The 19,456-nt window shown below is 37.8% G+C and overlaps 1 protein-coding gene and 1 long non-coding RNA gene across 2 annotated transcripts in view; one reads left to right on the top strand and one right to left on the bottom strand.

The window, feature by feature from the left end:
- The window catches only part of LOC123683869 (protein kibra), a 62,423-nt gene that overhangs the window by 26,308 nt on the left and 16,659 nt on the right, over positions 1–19,456 (top strand). The window contains exon 3 of the mRNA XM_045622832.1: positions 4,543–4,637. Within this exon, the coding sequence (XP_045478788.1) occupies positions 4,543–4,637 (95 nt within the window). The remainder of the gene's footprint in view (positions 1–4,542; positions 4,638–19,456) is intronic.
- Positions 10,478–11,679, bottom strand: LOC123683870. Its single transcript, XR_006748060.1, has 2 exons — positions 11,371–11,679; positions 10,478–10,921 (listed from the first exon to the last, which is right to left on the bottom strand). It is a non-coding gene; the product is annotated as an uncharacterized LOC123683870 (long non-coding RNA).

A 19,456-nucleotide genomic window follows, 5' to 3' on the forward strand; every position in this document is an offset into this window, starting at 1 on the left:
CAAGAAATACAAGAAATCGACAAACCTTGATTTTCGTCATCAATTCAACAACTATTTTCTGTTGGAACGGTTCCATATAGATTTTTCTGTTGGGATTTTCGATATTTCGACTCCGCTAATATCTCACATTTCGTACATTCGATAGCAAATATTCGTTCGAAAATAACGAATCGTTCGGAATGCAAGATGTCGAAATTCCGGTTCCAACGATGTTACCTCACGAACGAGGAATTCTGGTTGCAAAATGTGTATTGGCCTTATTTGAGGCTAACGAATGTTGACATTTCATTGGACGTGCAATGTGTACATTGTCGTTCCTTGAACCCGCATATATCCCCGCCCTAGCCTACTAATCTAATAATCGGTAATAGATTCGTTATCGACGAATCCATTATGGCTAGTTGGTATGTACATGTTTAAATACCTATGTTTGATGCATGAAGTGAAATAATTGTTTAACGTGGAAGAAGCTTTTTGATAAATTTTAGGTTGACACCTTACAATATTAATAACAGGCCAATTGAAAAGTCTCCGGTCTACCATAGTAAAACACTTTTTTTTTTTTGGCAAAATTCGTTTTTATTATTGAACATAGTTGCCTTCGAGGGCGATACAGCGATTATAGCGATCTTCCAACTTTTCGATACCATTTTTCTAGTACGATTTGTCTTTCGCTTCAGAATAGGCCCCAGTTTCGACGATTACCTCTTCATTGACGCTAAATTTTTTTCCAGCGAGCATTCTTTTGAGGTCTGAGAACAGGAAAAAATCGCTGGGGGCCAGATAGGGCGAATACGGTGGATGCAGAAGCAATTCGAAGCTCAATTCATGCAATTTTGCCATTGTGTTCATTGATTTGTGACACGGCGCATTGTCTTGATGAAACACCACCTTTTTTTCTACAATTGGGGCCGTTTTTTAATGATTCCATCCTTTAAACCATCCAATAATGCTATACAATAATCGCTGTTGATGGTCTGGCCCTTTTGGAGGTAATCAATGAATATTATATCTTGCGCATCGCAGAATACTGATGCCATAACCTTGCCAGCTGACTGTTGCATTTTTCCTAGCTTTGTATCGGTCTATCGTGTGCAGTCCACTCAGCTGACTGGCGATTGGACTCCGGAGTGAAATAATGGAGCCATGTTTCATCCATTGTCATAAATCGACACAAAAATTCAGGTTTATTTCACAAAAACAGCTTCAAACACTGCTCAGAATCATTAACACGTTGTTGATTTTGATCGATTGTGAGCTCGCGCGGCACCCATTTTGCACACAGCTTTCTCATGTACAAATATTTGTGAATGATAATTCTAGATGGTTTTCAATATTGGCCTAATATTCTCAGGAAGCACCTCATGAGAATGAGGTTTCTAGCTGAAATGATGAGTGCATATTCTTCTTGAAGAAGCAGGGAACTCCGGATCACCTGATGACTGAATGTTTCGCCTTTGCTAGCCAACTCCAAAAATACTTCAGATAAGAAATTTGTTGAAGTGGGGAAGTATCCTCCTTGAAGTCATACCAGATACTGGAGTTCATTAGATCTGAAGGGCGAGCCTACGAGGACTAATAGCGATAATAGCTTTTTTGGGAGGTACCATAAACCATTAGGTCCCAGTGCAATGGAATCCCCTTCAAATTTAATCTAACAAGATGCCAACTTTTCAAGACAACTTGAGGCAAGGTTTCAGAAGTGACTTGAAGAAAACTTCTTGAAATGACTCTAGGCAAACTTCTCCAGAAAACATTTCGAGGCAAACTTCTAGAGATAACTCGAAGGGATCTTATGGATATGATTGAAGGCAAACTTTCGAGATGACTCGATGAAATCTTCTCAAGATAACTAGAGGCCAACTCTTCGTGAGGCAAGATTCTACAGGAAATCTTTGAGAGAGTTTGATAGGTCCATGAAGAATATACAGATTTCGAATCAGCGAAGGTGCGCTCTCGCATACCCAAGGCATTTAGAACCAAGACCATACAAGAACAGTCTGTAGCACCTGCAGTGTACTTCCTCTCCAAGAAAATCAATTCCATCGGAAACCGTCCAGACCCTTCCATAATCGAAACGTTCCTCTCTCGAGAAGATAAACCATTTCCGCCGCAAACAACCTCTCTAGCGTTGGTACCGTTTATGCCTCTAAGCCGGGCGTATACCTTTGCTACAGGGACCCGGGCAAGAAACGAGAGAGAGCCCCGGTGGTAATCAATTCGTTTCTTATATTGGCCGAGTTTGTACGTAATGATCGAATTCGGCCCATCCATCATTTCCGTCATTGTTGCGCTCGGCGCGTATCTGGCGCCCCGGGGGCGATTCCGCAAAACGTACGTGATGGCATTCAGCTCTCGCGTTATGACTCCGTTGCAAATGATGCCTTTGCCCCTCGGGGTAAGCGAATGGCGCCAACCGACATTTCTATGTAATTGTTGTTTATGCGACGATCACGGTCTTCTGTGTGTGTGTGTGTATCTGGTTTTGTGAGAGCGTGTGGCGAGAGGGACGCGGTGAAGAAAGTAAGTGAAGAATGCGTGGACAATTAGAGTTGGATTGGAAGCAGTTGTGTGGATGTGCCATGATCGCTAACTCTTGCCACTACTGATAAAAATAGTATCTTTATATGCCAGAAAAATAATACATTAGTCTAGCTGAAGCAACTGCACTAAAATCTAAAAAATTAAATACCAACAACAAAAAATCGAAACAATAACCATGAAGCACAACAAAAGAGTCAAGAAAAACAAAAGCTGTTTAGCCTGGATTTCCGGTCACTCGGTAATTAAAGGAAATGAAGAGTCCAAGACAGTTGTCAGAAAACGAGCAGAAACTTCTTTTCTCTAATTCTGTGGTTATTCCGTTCATTCTTCCACATCTTGTAGAACAAAATCGTGCGAGAATATATCAGAAACGCACAGTTTTCATGGTTATATTTTATTATTCTATGTTGGCACTCCGAACTTTCCGCTACGGCTTTATCTGTCAATTCATCAAATTGCCTTAAAGAAATCAGTTCTGCCAATCAACATTTTTCAATGCAAAAATCACTAAATTATATTTATGGAAATATTTCATTAATTTCAATGAAAATGCAATGAATTAGAGAAAATAATGTATAATACTCGTACAGAAGGCTCATTCTACCACTCGTTCATTCCAAAACTCGCCACTTCGTGGCTCGTTTTTGAATTTTAAACTCGTGGAAGAATATCAATGCCTTCTACACTTGTATTATAAATAACTATACTAACAAAAATAATAGTGTCTTTATTTGCCAGAAAAATAATACATACCTAAATCTATCTAAAGCAACTCCACTGAACCCCCAAATAATAAAATCAAGGAAAATACCAATAACAAAAAATAGAAACAATAACAATAACCATGAAGGCAAGAAAAACAAAGTCTGTTAAGTCTGGGTTCCCGCTCAATCGGGAATTAGATGAAGAGGAGGCTAACACACTTGCCAGAACAGGAGCACAAACTCCTATCATCGGCCTAAAACCTTTCTGTGGTGAAGGTTAATCTAGCTATAAGAGAGAGTTTCAGGAGAAGGATAAAACCTGGAGTTCTAATAAACTCCAGTATCTGGGACATCATCAAGTTGGTTACTTCCTGACTTCTATAAGTCACTTGTCCAAATCATTTTTTTGCGTTGGCTAGAGATGACGAGGTATTCCGTCACCAGATGATCTGGAGTTTCTTCCTCCTCACAGAAGAATCTACACTCGTCGTTTTCTACTAGACTCATTCGCATAATATCCTTGTTGATACTTCTTAGATCAGGTAGTTGGACACCACTATCAAAGCTGTTCTCGCCATTGGTCGTCGTAGTCTACAGCTCGCCCTCCACTTCCAGAGTTCTAATGGACTCCAGTATCTGGGATGGCTTCAGGAAGGTTTCTTCCTCACTTAAGATGGCGAAGCATTCCATCACCAGGTGATCTGGAGTTTCTTACACCTCCCAGCAGAATCTGCACCAGTCGTTTTCCTCTGGACTCAATCTCACGGGGTGCTTCCTGAGGTGGCAATGCCCTCTAAAAAATCCAGTGAAAAGGTGCAGCATATTCTTGCTAACATCCAGATACTTCTTTGATCTCGCAGTGTCAAAGTTTCGAGGAAACTTTTTGGAATGATCCAACCCAGGATCTTGAGAAGATTTCATCATCTCCACAAGTTTGCCTCGAGTCTTCTCGGATATTTTAACTCTCGTTATCTTGAGAAGAGTTCGTCGAGTCATCTGGAGAATCATTCTTCGAGCCACCTCTAAAAGATTTCCTGGTTTTATTTCGAAAAAATTGTCTCGTCTTATATTGAGAAGATTTCTGAAACTCTGAAACATATCCACATATCCATCATTTTAAATCAACATTGACGTACTTTGTCGTCATTTCGTTTTATTTTGAACTATTTTAAGAATTTGCGAGGGTCAAAATAGGACTGTTGTGTCGAAACATTGACAAAGATTCTCTATAAAATGTATTTTGGTCTATACGTATTTCTTTAAATCCAACTGATCGAAGCTTTTTGTTTTGTAGAAACCACCCAATTAGAAGATCCTAGATTAGAATGGCGGTCTGTACAAGAGGCTATGCTACGAGAGTACCTGCAAACAGCTCAAGATGTCCTAGAGGTGAGTTGACAATACTTCTTCAAGATCTTTGTGATAGAATATCAACTTCAAAATGATAATATATATTGAGTTATTGGGTGTAGGTGACCAAATATATTCCAGTAAATTATTCTTTATTTCTATTCAGTAATGACGACGTTTCGGCTATTGTTTGTAGCCATTCTCAAGTCTAAAAAAATCATTCTTAATTTTTTTAGACTTGAGAATGGCTACAAACAACAGCCGAAACGTCGTCATTACTGAATAGAAATAAAGAGTAATTTACTGGAATATACAGGGTGGCCATTTGAAAACGAAACAGACGAGATTACAGACGAAATAAAGTTTTTCGATAGAAATGCTCGGACAGGTCGATTTCTGTTTCGAGGGGGACAACTTAAGATGTAGGTTACGGACGCATAGCGCTTCAACCCTTGCTGCTACAACCCCCACCCCCAATTTTTGAATAGTGAATATGGGGTGAGTTATACCTCAATTTAAAGGTATTTTTATACTGATTTCAGCACAGTAATTGTTTTTTCATTTTATGCATTAGTTCTCGAAATATTCATGCGTTAGTTAGTTAGGAAGGAAGCCACAGTCATGGTTGTTTTGAAGCTCAAAATGTCGAACACTACAAGTGCCATGAAAACACCACTTCATTTTCAAATACTTAGTTAAGAATATTTCGAGAACTAATGCATAAAATGAAAAAACAATTACTGTGCTGAAATCAGTATAAAAATACCTTTCAAATGAGGTATCACTCACCCCATCTTCCCTATTCAAAATTTGGGGGTGAGGGTTGTAGTAGCAAGGGTTGAAGCGCTATGCGTCCGTAATCTACATCTTAAGTTGTCCCCCTCGAAACAGAAATCGACCTGTCCGAGCATTTCTATCCAAAAACTTTATTTCGTCTGTAATCTCGTCTGTTTCGTTTTCAAATGGCCACCCTGTAGTCCCTGTATATTATCCTAACTAAGGTGCAGAACTTGCTCAAGAAACTTCAAAATGATGTTTCACTTGTCTGCTCCAAATGGAAATTTAAGTGTCGTAGCGTTTTTCAGATAGTCTGCTCATTTTAGCAGTTCAGTTTCTCAGAAGATAAAATGCGCTGTTGCCGAATATGCGAAATATCACAAGAAACCAAGAAAATTTATCATAATGTAATAATAATCATTGAGGAAACGGCTTTCCAAGTGTATTTTTCACGTCTGATAGACTTCTTATCAGACAATTTCTCGACAATGAGTGAATAAGGTTTCATTGATTTTTGAACAAGTGTCTCTGCTCACTTTATAATGACGACCGTAACAAATTAAGTTCTGAGAAGCGGAAACTGAAACGTTGATCTATATCTCGTTCCTACATGCGATACCATCGGCAATAAACTGATAATTATCCATACACAGATGGACGATAACATTTCAATGTGAAAATTGATAGAGCGCTTTCCCATCGACCGGGCTATCTTTCTGATGGATCTCGAGCTGAAAAAAATTCATCTACCGAAAGAGCCGAACTTACGATGCCACCGTAGACCATCGGTTGATTCCAATGAATCCCTCGTTTGGTCCACAAGTTCATGCTGCTCTTCGGACTGCTTGCCTCTAACAGGCCAATTGAAAAGACCCCGGTCTACCATAGTAAAATATATTTTTTTGGCAAAATTCGATTTTATTATTCAACATAGATGCCTTCGAGGACGATACAGCGATTATAGCGATCTTCTAACTTTTCGATACCATTTTTCTAGTACGATTTGTCTTTCGCTTCAAAATAGGCCTCAGTTTTGGCGATAACTTCTTCATTTATTTCCAGCGAGCATTCTTCTGAGATCTGAGAACAGGAAAAAGTCGCTGGGGGCCAGAAATGGCGAATACGGTGGATGTACAGGGTGTTTTTTTTCGAGGTATATAACTTTAAGTTGGCATTACTGTTCAAGATGGCAACCGATTCAACAGCTGTCAAGTGATTTATTCTCAGTTTGGTTTGGCAATTCATCATGAATAGACTCACACCTGAACAACTTGTGCAAATAATGCAATTTTATTTCGAAAATAATGGTTCTGTGCGGAATACGTATCGCGCACTACGTCCATTTTATTTTGTTTAGCGATGAAGCGCACTTCTGACGGAATGGCTACGTCAACAAACAAAACTGCCGCATTTGGAGTGAAGCTAATCCTCTAGTGTATGTCGAAACACCGTTACATCCAGAAAAACTGACTGTTTGGGGCGCTTTATGGGCTGGTTGAATCATTGGTCCGTACTTCTTCAAAAACGATGATGGCCAAAACGTTACAGTCAATGGTGATCGGTATAGATAGAGCCATGATTACTAACTTTTTCATTCCTGAATTGAACAACCATAATGTCCAGGAGCTGTGGTTCCAACAAGACGGCGCAACATGTCACACAGCTCGTGCCACAATCGATTTATTGAAAGTCATGTTTGGTGACCGCCTAATTTCACGTTTTGGACCTGTGAATTGGCCTCCAAGATCTTGTGATTTAACACTGCTAGACTACTTTCTGTGGGGCTGTGTAAAGTCATTGGTCTATGCGGATAAGCCACAAACCCTTGACCATTCGGAAGACAACATTCGCCGTGTTATTGCCGATATACGGCCACAAATGTTGGAAAAAGTCATCGAAAATTGGACGTCCAGATTGGACTACATCCGAGCCAGCCGTGGCGGTCATATGCCAGAAATCATATTTAAAATGTAATGCCACAAGATTATCTTGCGGATAAATAAAATTCATGTCAATCGAATAATCCATCGTTGTTTTATTGCAATTTAAAGTTCTGTAGCTCTAAAAAAAACACCCTTTAGAAGCCCAATTCATGCAATTGTGCCATTGTTTCCATTGATTTGTGACCAAATTAATGAAGTAAGCAATGCAAGTGTGAAAAGGCGTCGAAGGCGACGTATGACGAAAGTAGAAACTTTCAAAATTTATCGAACGCCCCCCGTACCGAAGAATCAGTCGATATAAATCGAAAATATATTCCGAACGAAGGACATTCCAGGACCTTTGCAGGTGTTGTGCACGTTGCGTTATCGAATCATCGAACAATCGAAGTAAAAACAATGGCCGCTTTTTACCATATTGAATGATTGTATTCCGGTTTTTGCGCAGCGCAGCCGTTCGCATTCCATCACATGCGTATCTGGTAGAACGCACTGATGCCAACGTTCGAATTGACTCGTGTACCGAAATGGTTCTTCTTGTTTTGTTCTAGTTATTGGATCTTTTGAGATAGAATAATAATCTTTTTTTTAACTTCGAACACGCATCTAACGAGACAATAAAGTGGTGCCATCTGTGCATCAGCTCCGGGGCTTATTGATCGACGTGCTACAAAATATAATGAAGGGTGTTTTTTTTAAAGCTATAGAATTTTAATTGCAATAAAACAACGATGGATTATTCGATTGACATGAATTTTACTTATCCGCAAGATAATCTTGTGGCATTACATTTTAAATATGATTTCTGGCATATGACCGCCACGGCTGGCTCGGATGTAGTCCAATCTGGACGTCCAATTTTCGATGACTTTTTCCAACATTTGTGGCCGTATATCGGCAATAACACGGCGAATGTTGTCTTCCAAATGGTCAAGAGTTTATGGCTTATCCGCATAGACCAATGACTTTACATAGCCCCACAGAAAGTAGTCTAGCGGTGTTAAATCACAAGATCTTGGAGGCCAATTCACAGGTCCAAAACGTGAAATTAGGCGGTCACCAAACGTGTCTTTCGATAAATCGATTGTGGCACGAGCTGTGTGACATGTTGCTCCGTCTTGTTGGAACCACAGCTCCTGGACATCATAGTTGTTCAATTCAGGAATGAAAAAGTTAGTAATCATGGCTCTATACCGATCACCATTGACTGTAACGTTCTGGCCATCATCGTTTTTGAAGAAGTACGGACCAATGATTCCACCAGCCCATAAAGCGCACCAAACAGTCAGTTTTTCTAGATGTAACGGTGTTTCGACATACACTTGAGGATTAGCTTCACTCCAAATGCGGCAGTTTTGTTTGTTGACGTAGCCATTCAACCAGAAGTGCGGTTCATCGCTAAACAAAATAAAATGGACGTAGTGCGCGATACGTATTCCGCACAGAACCATTATTTTCGAAATAAAATTGCACTATTTGCAAGCGTTGTTCAGGCGTGAGTCTTTTCATGATGAATTGCCAAACTAAACTGAGAATAAATCACTTGACAGCTGTTAAATTGGTCGACTTCTTGAACAGTAATGCCAACTTAAAGTTCAACTTTTCAATACTTTTTCTATAGAAAGAAGAGTCTTCGCTTCAGAAATAGGCTTCAACTTCCATTAGTGGCCAATTTCTTTCTCTGGAGCATTTTTTGAGATTTGCAAAAAGCTAGCAATCACTAGTGATTAGATCTGAAACATAAGCTGGGACGTCAAGCAGTTGGAAGCGCAATTAGTTCAATTTGAACATGGTTTTTATCGATTTGTTAGAAGGAGCATTCTCTTGGTTATTATAGTTTTTTTATTTTGCGTTTGAGGAAGTTTTTTCTTAATTTCTGCACTTAATCAATCCATTACCGTTATGTAATATTCAGTGCAAAAATAGTCAATAAACAATATTCCGTACATGTCCCAAAATAATCATTATTGAAAGTATTGAACCCAAAAACAAGATGAATCCAATAATACGAGAATTTTTTTCAGTATCTAGAGAGCTGTAGCACCTTTATTTGATCACTATCCATAATCTATTCAAGTTAATTGTTTCTCCATAAAAAAAATAATATAAAAGAATACTTAAAAGGGACTCACATTCCTTATTATACTTCATTCCTTTGTGTTGCCCTTTTGTATAGAACTCATCACATTAGAACCCCAGATGATCTACGCCTATGTGCATGAAAAAATTTAAGGAATTTGAGCACATTTGGTGCGTATTTGTGGCAGATGTTTTTCAACTGGGTATTCAAGGAATGCACACTCGTACGGGTATGTTAAAATTGAAACCGAAGGAATATTTTAGTGTTGCACCAATACGCTATATGAAATTTGGTTTTGATGCTTTCCTATTTTCAATATGATTTATTCTGTTGATAATCCTTCGTCCTAAATTATTTACCAAATTGGATTGATTAATATCCATTGATTCAACTGTTGGTGGAAGATTTCGATAATAAAACTTTGAAAGAAACCTTTTAATTTTATGTTCTCTGAATATTCGTCAATAAAATAAAAAATAAACATTCAGAACTTTTCATGGTAACTAAAAAAGGAATTCTCATAACATTTTTCTCTCAAATTGATTTGGTATATGTCGCATTGATACTTCTAACTTGAGGTTTTTGAAGTTAGAATCAACTGTGTATTATTTTTTTGACATTTCTAATGTCATTTGTTTTCAGTAGCTTATGCCACTTGATAATGGAAAGATATACGAATCAACAATTTTTAGAAAATTTGAGATTTCAACTGGAAATAAATATTATGTGAATTTGTTCAATAAATGTAATAATATTTCATTGAAATTGAAACTATTTGGGTAATGAATTCGATCCCTCCAGAATGTTCCTAAATTGAGAGATTTCTTGGATAATTATGAAAGTCCTATAAACATAGGCTCGCAAACGCTTTGTTTTCGAGATACAGGGTGTTCCAGTTTATCGAATTTTTATTGATCTTGTAACCAATTAAGTGTTTCTCCTCTCTTCAGAGATCTGTTACTTACTAGCTTCAGTCGGAGAGGTGGTCGGGGTTAATAGGTTGTAGCTAGCCCGGAACCTATTTTCAAAAAAAAAAGGAAAGCAATTTCGAAGGCTTTGGTTCCCACACAAAAACAAATCCATCCACTTTCAGAGATTTATTAATAAGATGAAATGATCCACTAAATTGATCAAATTGTAATGAAAAGTTAAGAGTGAAATATTGAAAAATAGCTGCTTACAATTGAATCTCAACAATGAAAATTATTATGAATAGCTTCGAAGCGAAATGTCTCAAATGAAAAATGAAATAGAGCATACGAAATTATATAAATTGGATATCAAATGAAATTACAAAATACATAGCAGAATACTTCCATTAGCATTTAAAATCCAGGTGAAGTGCTCCCATGCACGAAGAACCATCTGATTTGGTACGATACTGTCACAGCACCATATAAGGATTTCCAGGTTCTTATGACCACAGTTTTCAGGTGTGATGGACCCTTCGAAGTTGGATGTTGGTCAACGAAGTTCAATCTTGGAAATATATGTTCAAAATCGAAATTCTGGGCTTCACCCAAAAACTGGAAAATTAATTTCTTTCAGAGACCGTTCAGTAGAATATATTGTCCTTGCCGCCCATGTTTCACATAAAAAGTTGTGTACTCAAGTATAAAAAATTACATATGTGAATCGACAGCCATTTTTCAAGAAAAAAAATAATAATCTAGCAAATAAAATTGGAACTGATTTCAACTGTTATATTAAATTTCGAATGAGAAAATGAAAAATTTTTAATGAGTGAATTGAATTGAATGGAAGATTTATTTTATATGGCGTGAGATTTTGAATATGAAAATGATCTAAATAATGAAATCTATAAGAAAAATTAATTTTGAAGCGAGTGAAAATGAACCTGAACGGCAAGGATGAATCGAAATTTGGTTGAAAGAAAAAAGAATCTTTGTTGGGCAGAGGAGATTGCAAAAAAAAAACAAAAAAATATACATTTTAAAATATATAGGTAACTTACCTCAATTTTTAATTGAGTTTCACTAAACCAATAGAAACTATGAAATATTAACTGAATCTCAAAATTTAAAACAAAAAAAATATCTATATCAAGAACTCAACTCTGATGACTTATTTCATTCACCAGACAAAGCAGAAAAGAATGAATAAAATCTTCGAATAACCGATTAATATCTTATCAGATTGAAAACATGCGCCCATCTGCAAATCTGAATTCTTCGATACACGTACAAATGCAGTGGCGGTACAACCAATATGTAATGAATAAATTTAAATTTTGAAAAGAAAGAAAGTTGTAACGATCGTATCGTTACAATCTTCGCTACAGATTGGGTAAATAAATACCAAAACTTGTGATTAATTTATTCATCACAGCTTACTAACTGTGGATCTTTATGATAATTTGGATTTTCCTGAAGATAACTAGAGAATTGTTTGAAATTTTTCGTTTATACCACCAATTTCACCTGTATACAATTAGATAATTTATTATTTTATTCAAGAATTGAATCTGTTGTTATGTGCTCTTCATATCTTCAAAACTGATTGTGCAACAAAAACGAAAGACAACTTTATGGCATGCCAACATCTGCTGTGTCTATACTAATTGATAATTAAACCAAAATGAACAGAGTAGTACTGTAAACATTAAACTGTTGGTTCCTCCAAATTCAACACCTCTTGGAAAAATCTGTGCGGGTGAGGTCACAGCATGGGTCAAATAAGATGTGGAAGGAATGTCGAGAATGTTAGGATCTTTATCTTATAATCACCAGTGGCGTTACTTTTCATATAAAAGACGTTTAAATTCGCCAGGAAGGACAGCAAAGGAATTTGTACATTGGAATTGAAGATTGATTAACTTGAATTTGGCATAGACGTTCCAATTTAAAGTATTCATCATTTGATGTAAAGGGTGTTTTTTTTTAGAGCTATAGAACTTTAAATTGCAATAAAACAACGATGGATTATTCGATTGACATGAATTTTATTTATCCGCAAGATAATCTTGTGATATTACATTTTAAATATGATTTCTGGCATATGACCGCCACGGCTGGCTCGGATGTAGTCCAATCTGGACGTCCAATTTTCGATGACGTTTCCCAACATTTGTGGCCGTATATCGGCAATAACACGGCGAATGCTGTCTTCCAAATGGTCAAGGGTTTGTGGCTTATCCGCATAGACCTATGACTTTACGTTGCCCCACAGAAAGTAGTCTAGCGGTGTTAAATCACAAGATCTTGGAGGCAAATTCACAGGTCCAAAACGTGAAATTAGGCGGTCACCAAACATGACTTTCAATAAATCGATTGTAGTACGAGCTGTGTGACATGTGGCGCCGTCTTGTTGGAACCCCAGCTCCTGGACATTATGGTTGTTCAATTCAGGAATGAAAAAGTTAGTAATCATGGCTCTATCTATACCGATCACCATTGACTGTAACGTTTTGGCCATCATCGTTTTTGAAGAAGTACGGACCAATGATTCCACCAGCCCATAAAGCGCACCAAACAGTCAGTTTTTCTGGATGTAACGGTGTTTCGACATACACTTGAAGATTAGCGTCACTCCAAATGCGGCAGTTTTGTTTGTTGACTTAGCCATTCAACAAGAAGTGCGCTTCATCGCTAAACGAAATAAAATGGACGTAGTGCGCGATACGTATTCCGCACAGAACCATTTATTCGAAATAAAATTGCACTATTTGCAAGCGTTATTCAGGCGTGAGTCTATTCATGATGAATTGCCAAACCAAACTGAGAATAAATCACTTGACAGCTGTTAAATCGGTCGCCATCTTGAACAGTAATGCCAACTTAAAGTTATATACCTCGAAAAAAAACACCCGTTAGTTTTGTTGTATCTGCTACCGACTTCGAGAAAAAACCAAACAATTCTCTAGTAAACCCCTGGGAAATCCAAATTATTATAAAGATCCAGTTAGTAAAGCTGTGATAAATCAATGAATTATAAGCTTTGGTACTTAGTTACCCAATCTGTAGCGAAGATTAATAAAGATTCGATTAACTGGTATAATCATCAGAAAAAAGTAAGACAACAAGAAACACCCTGTATCTCGAAAACAAACGGTTTCAGGGTCAATGTTTATAGTACGTTTTTTTCTTAAAATTACTCAAGGAATCTCTCATTTGGGAACACTCTATATAAAAAACCTTCAATGCGAAGAAAACTACGTATCCGAATACCGAAGTCGTAAAAATCGAAAGAAGCATTCCAATACCTTTTTTTTTATCGACTCACCGAGGTACCAAACATGAACTCTCGATCGGGTCGGAGAATCGGATTTTCCAATATCATCTGCTCCAACAAATTCCACACATATTGTTTCCATTATCTCCGCTTTATTAAGTGGGCAGATACATCGTAAAACTGCAGGCTTTTACGACGGTATTCAAAGAAAATTTCGAAACCATCACCAATCAATTCTGGTGCCCGATGAGATTCCATGAATAAATTGGCCTGGTGTTGTGGGACCATCAGGTACACGTAGAAATTAATGATGGTACACGCAGATTAGCAATACGCTCTATTAGTGTGACGTCACACACCGCCATTTTTGGTTCTCCTGTCAGTGTTCGGAATCCAAACAAACAAATTGTCATTCAAATTAGTATGGTGTCGTTGAAGGAATTGGCTTATTTTCATAAATAAGAGTATTTGAGGAACGATTTCAGTATTAATTGATAGACAGAAGGAACGAGGTTAATACAAGTAAGTTTGAAACCTGTTTCATTCCCCAGATTTTGTAAAAAGCCGTGTTTATTAGTTGAACTTCAAGTTCGAACTTACTGGCATTAATCTCGTTCCTTCTGTCTATCAATTAATAGTAAAATCGTTCCTTAAATAATCTTATTTACCAGAATGAGCCAATTTCTTCAACGACAACGTACTAATTTGAATGACAATTTGTTTGTTTGGATTCAGAACACTGACAGAAGAACTAAAATGGCGGTGTGTGACGTCATCACTAATAGAGCGTAAAAAGTTCTTGGCGAAGGGACGAAGGAGTAAATTGAAGTATTATATTTTGTGGCATTTCGATCAATAAGTCATGGAGCTGATGCACAGATGGCACCACTTCATTGTCTCGTTAGAAGGACCAGAAAAAAGCCTAATGGAAAAATTGTCACCGGTTAATTTTTCTGAATTTTTCATATTTTGTGGAATATGACCTCCTGAACAAAAAAGTCTTTGGGTTCAACTCAATCGTCTGACTATTTTTCGAGATACAAAGTGTCGAAGTTGGAAAATTGCATTTCTTTAAAGTAACATTTCTCATATGAAAACTTCTTGGCAGAAACACTTTTGCGCGACATATACTGCTTACAAATAAGGAAATAATTTTATATTGTAAAAAACGTAATTGGTCAAACATTATTCAGAATGAAATTCGTTCAGTTTGTGGAATTTTCCAATTTTTTTTCATTCTTCAAAAACTAGCTGATTCTTCATGAGCTGTTGTGATGTCTGATCTCTTCGTAAGGCAGCTTTGGATAGAAATAGTTCAACTTCAATTGTTCACGTTTTGCATAATTATAAAATTCCTATGCCAGTAGACCTGGTCTGTTATTATGCATCAGAATATCCTTTATCATCTCGGTAAGATTTACAACCGAGTCTAATCTAAGTCGATCTAATGCCACTACCACATAATCGAAGACGAAAAGACTTATCTGGGGCCACATGCACATACGATGAACCGATGTTGAAGAAACGGAACTTGAACTGTTGAAAGACGCAGGGACGTATTAGGGATGTGGCTCAGAAGTGAAGAACAGATAACGTTTCACTAAATAAGTCATGGTCATAACCAGGAATTTTGCTAGAAAAGTGTTATTTTTCGAAGAAGTAATAACAATTGATGAAAATTTTACGATACGTGTCAAAATTTGACATCAGTTCGACCATTAGTTTGTGAGATATTGCGTTATGAGTGTAGCTACTTACTTATTATTTGAAAGAAAAAGAGAATTTCGTGTGCTGATAAAATATTGCTTTTTGAAGGGAAAAAATACAGTTGAAGCAAAATATTGGCTTGATGAAGAGTTTCCGGGGTCTGCTTCAGGAAAATCAACCATCATTGATTGGTATGCTAAGTTTAAACGTGGTGAAATGAGCACCGAAGACGGCGAACGCAGTGGACGCCCAAAACAGGCTGTCGCCGACGAAAAAATCAAAAAGTTCACAAAATAATTTTGAATGACCCTAAAGTGAAGTTGATCGAGATAGCAGACATTGTGAAGATATCATCTGAACATGTAGATTATATCATTCACGAATATTTGTACATGAGAAAGCTGTGTGCAAAATGGATGCCGCGCGAGCTCACAATCGATCAAAAGCAACAACGTGTTAATGATTCTGAGGAGTGTTTGAAGCTGTTTAAGTGCAATAAACCTGAAATTTTGCGTCGATATGTGACGATGGATGAAACATGGCTCCATCATTTCACTCCGAAGTCCAACCGACAGTCAGCTGAGTGGACTGCACACGATGAACCGAATCGAAAGCGAGGGAAAACACAACAGTCAGCTGGCAAGGTTATGGCATCAATATTACCTCAAAAAGGGCCAGACCATCAACAACGATTATTATATAGCGTTATTGGATCGTTTAAAGGATGAAATCGTTAAAAAACGGCGCCATTTGAAGAAAAAAAGGTGCTGTTTCATCAAGACAATGCGCCGTGTCACAAATCAATGAAAACAATGGCAAAATTGCATGAATTGGTCTTCGAATTGCATCAGCATCAACCGTATTCGCAAGATCTGGCCCCCAGCGACTTTTTCCTGTCCTCAGACCTCAAAAGAATGAACTCTGGAAAGAAATTTAGCGCCAATGAAAGAGTAATCGCCGAAACTGAGGCATATTTTGAAGCGAAAGACAAATCGTACTACAAAAATCATATCGAAAAGTGGAAAGATCGCTATAATCGTTGAATCGCCTTCGAAGGCAACTATGTTGAATAATAAAATCGAATTTTGTCAAAAAAATGTGTTTTACTATAGTAGACCTGGGACTTTTCAATTGGCCTGTTACTTCCTCTCGAAGTCCTTCCTAACTAATAAACGGTACTTCGTTGAGTATGAAAGAATGAAATCTTTTTTGTTCACGGTGACCTCTGGCGTTCCGCAGGGATCAAATTTGAGACCACTTTTATTTGTACTTCTTATCGATGACAGTTGTTCGAATGAATTACTTTTTTGCGATAAGTTTGAGTTATTCAGAGGAATAGGGAGTTAACCTATTTCCTTTTGTATAACGATCCCAATAGACTATGGCTATGTAAATGTTTTTCCAATAACAGGACGAAACTATGTTCTGAATATTGTTGTATTGTTCTATCACGAAACCAGTCACAAATTAAATATTTCACACTGGATTATGCGGTTTTTGACTTCTATACCTACCTGATGGTTTTTAATTTTGTTCTATCTCCCTATATACTTACAAAAATGGATATTTTGTACACTAACGTGGTTTTCCTTCAAACCTACTACCACTACACACCAATTCCGATCCAAACAAACCCAAATCCACCGCGGACCATCTCCACTTCGAGCGCGGATCGCGAGACGCACGCCCCTGGATACGGCCCTGCGCGTCGTGCCGTGGAATGCGCCTTCGCAGATGATCGGTCCTTATCGGTGGAATGCGACGGCCTGCTGGGACCATGCGGCGTAACACAGGTAGCGAGGCTCCAACACGCGGCCCAGAGAGAGCTCTCCCCCCTCTCGCGCCGCCCCTCGTCCGCCGCCACAGTCCCATCATCTCCTGCCGCCTGCGATCCTACGCCTATTACGAATTACGCGGGGGGGCCAAGGGGGTTGGTTGTTGGTGTATTGTGAGGGGAGAGAAGAGAAGAGAGAAGGAGGTCGGCGAGGCCCTGATTTTCTCGCCTGGCGTTTGCGCTCGTGGTTTTTGGACGCGTGGATGATAGGGGATTTTCTTTTTTTTTTTGTTTTTGGGGAAAATCAGGTTGGTAGGTTGTTACTGCAACCACAGAAAAGAAAAATTCGTATAATTCTCCGTTGAGAAACTGTGATCATAAGTGCAAAGTTTCATCACAATCGGAAGAGTACTTGCGAAGATTCAGGCCATTTTGTTTCGAGATCGAGTAATTTTTTTCTATGATTGTGATGCGACCACAGAAATGAAATTTGCCACAACTCTCCGTTCAAGGACTGTGATCCTCAGTGCAAAGTTTTAACACAATCGGAAGAGAACTCGCGGAGATTCAGATCAATTTGTGTCAAAATCGAGTAATTTTTTTTTCTATGATTGTGATGCAATCACAGAAATGAAATTTGCCACAACTCTCCGTTCAAGGACTGTGATCCTCAGTGCAAAGTTTCATCACAATCGGAAAAGTACTTGCGGAGATTCAGGTCATTTTGTTTCGAGATCGAGTAATTTTTTTCTATGGTGGTGGGGTTTGGACCTTTTGAGCGGTCGTTGGTTCGTGCGCTGTTTTTTTCGGGGGAGCAGGGAACTTTGTAACTTTCTGATGCCACGTCTGAATACTCTGAATAACATTACGAATTAAATACAAATGAAATAAAAACAATAGTATATTCCCTAGTACTCATCAGGAAAATCCAAATTATTATCAGTTTAAGTATGGAACAAATTAATTTTTAGCTAAACATACCATTTCAAGAAATAATCCTGAAACACGTCGATTTTTTATTTTAATTTACCGTATTTTAAAATAATAATCTAATATACAGGGTGAATTACTTTCACCGTCATTTTTTTGTCTCAATTTTCTGATTACTCTAGCTGAGCTGATTCCGAAAATGTATCACATGTTGATTCCAATTTGTACAGGGTGAACAAAAATACAATAGTTTTGTGTGTGGTCATAAAGTAATGCGTAACACTCTTCATTAGTTAAATTAATAAGATTATTAAAAATACTTATTGTCTAGCGGCAATTGGTTTGAATGTAACACCCTGTAGTTTGTTACATTTTAAATTAATAAAAATGTTTGGTACTTGTGGTCTAGCAGAGAGAATATGAAAGAAATTATTTTTTATTCGTATACATTTGTATTATTCTAAAAATGTAATGAACTACAGGGTGTTACATTCAAACCAATTGCCGCTAGACAATAAGTATTTTTGATAATATCGTTAATTTAACTGCATCCACCGTATTCGCCAGATTTTGCCCCCAGCGACTTTTTCCTGTTCTCAGACCTCAAAAGAATGCTCGCTGGAAAGAAATTTGGCGCCAATGAAGAAGAAATCGCCGAAAATGAGGCCTAGTTTGAAGCGAAAGACAAATCGTATTAGAAAAATGGTATCGAAAAGTTGGACGATCGAATTTTGCCAAAAAACTGTGTTTTACTATGGTAGTCCGTGGACTTTTCAATTGGCCTGTTAAGAGCTCCTCCCAATTCTTCCCCTCGAGCAATCTGCACCATTAAAAACCGAAAAGAAGCGAGGACAATTTGTATCAATCCGCGAATGCTCGTACAAGAAATTCCGATAAGTATTCCGGTTGCAGATGTCGTGAAATCTCTCATATCTCGATCTTCGTTTTGGGTCCCCCCCTTCTCTACCCCACCCCGAAACTTCCAAACACAATATACATCGGCAGATGGGTTTCGAAAACTGGTTCGTAAATATTTTCACATCAGATTAAACGGAAGCTGTTTCCAATAAATTCTGTGCCACTATGAAAACCACCAATTTACGGGCCCTGAGCTCTTCAAGAGAGAGAGAGAAAGAGAGAGATAGAGATGGCCACGCCACTTGATGTAAGAAATACCAAAATGCTTCTTGAGTATGATGAGGGGGTGCCACTTGATGAAGAGACGTTAATGATGGGGTAAAAATGGGGCTAGGTTCGAGACGAACTACCGTGAGTTTGTTTCGTGAAACCCTGAAATTTTGTATTGTAATTTATTGATTTAATTATTTATTTGGGAAGGTATTGTTGATGTAGGAAGAGATAAGAATTTTACTCTGAATCTATAGAAGCTTTTTGCATGAAAATTTGGTTGAAAAATATAGTTTGTTATATCCTTTTTCAGACCTGAATTTGATACATA

The sequence above is a fragment of the Harmonia axyridis genome, chromosome 7 (assembly GCF_914767665.1).
Source record: "Harmonia axyridis chromosome 7, icHarAxyr1.1, whole genome shotgun sequence".
Taxonomy (NCBI): Eukaryota; Metazoa; Arthropoda; class Insecta; order Coleoptera; family Coccinellidae; genus Harmonia; species Harmonia axyridis.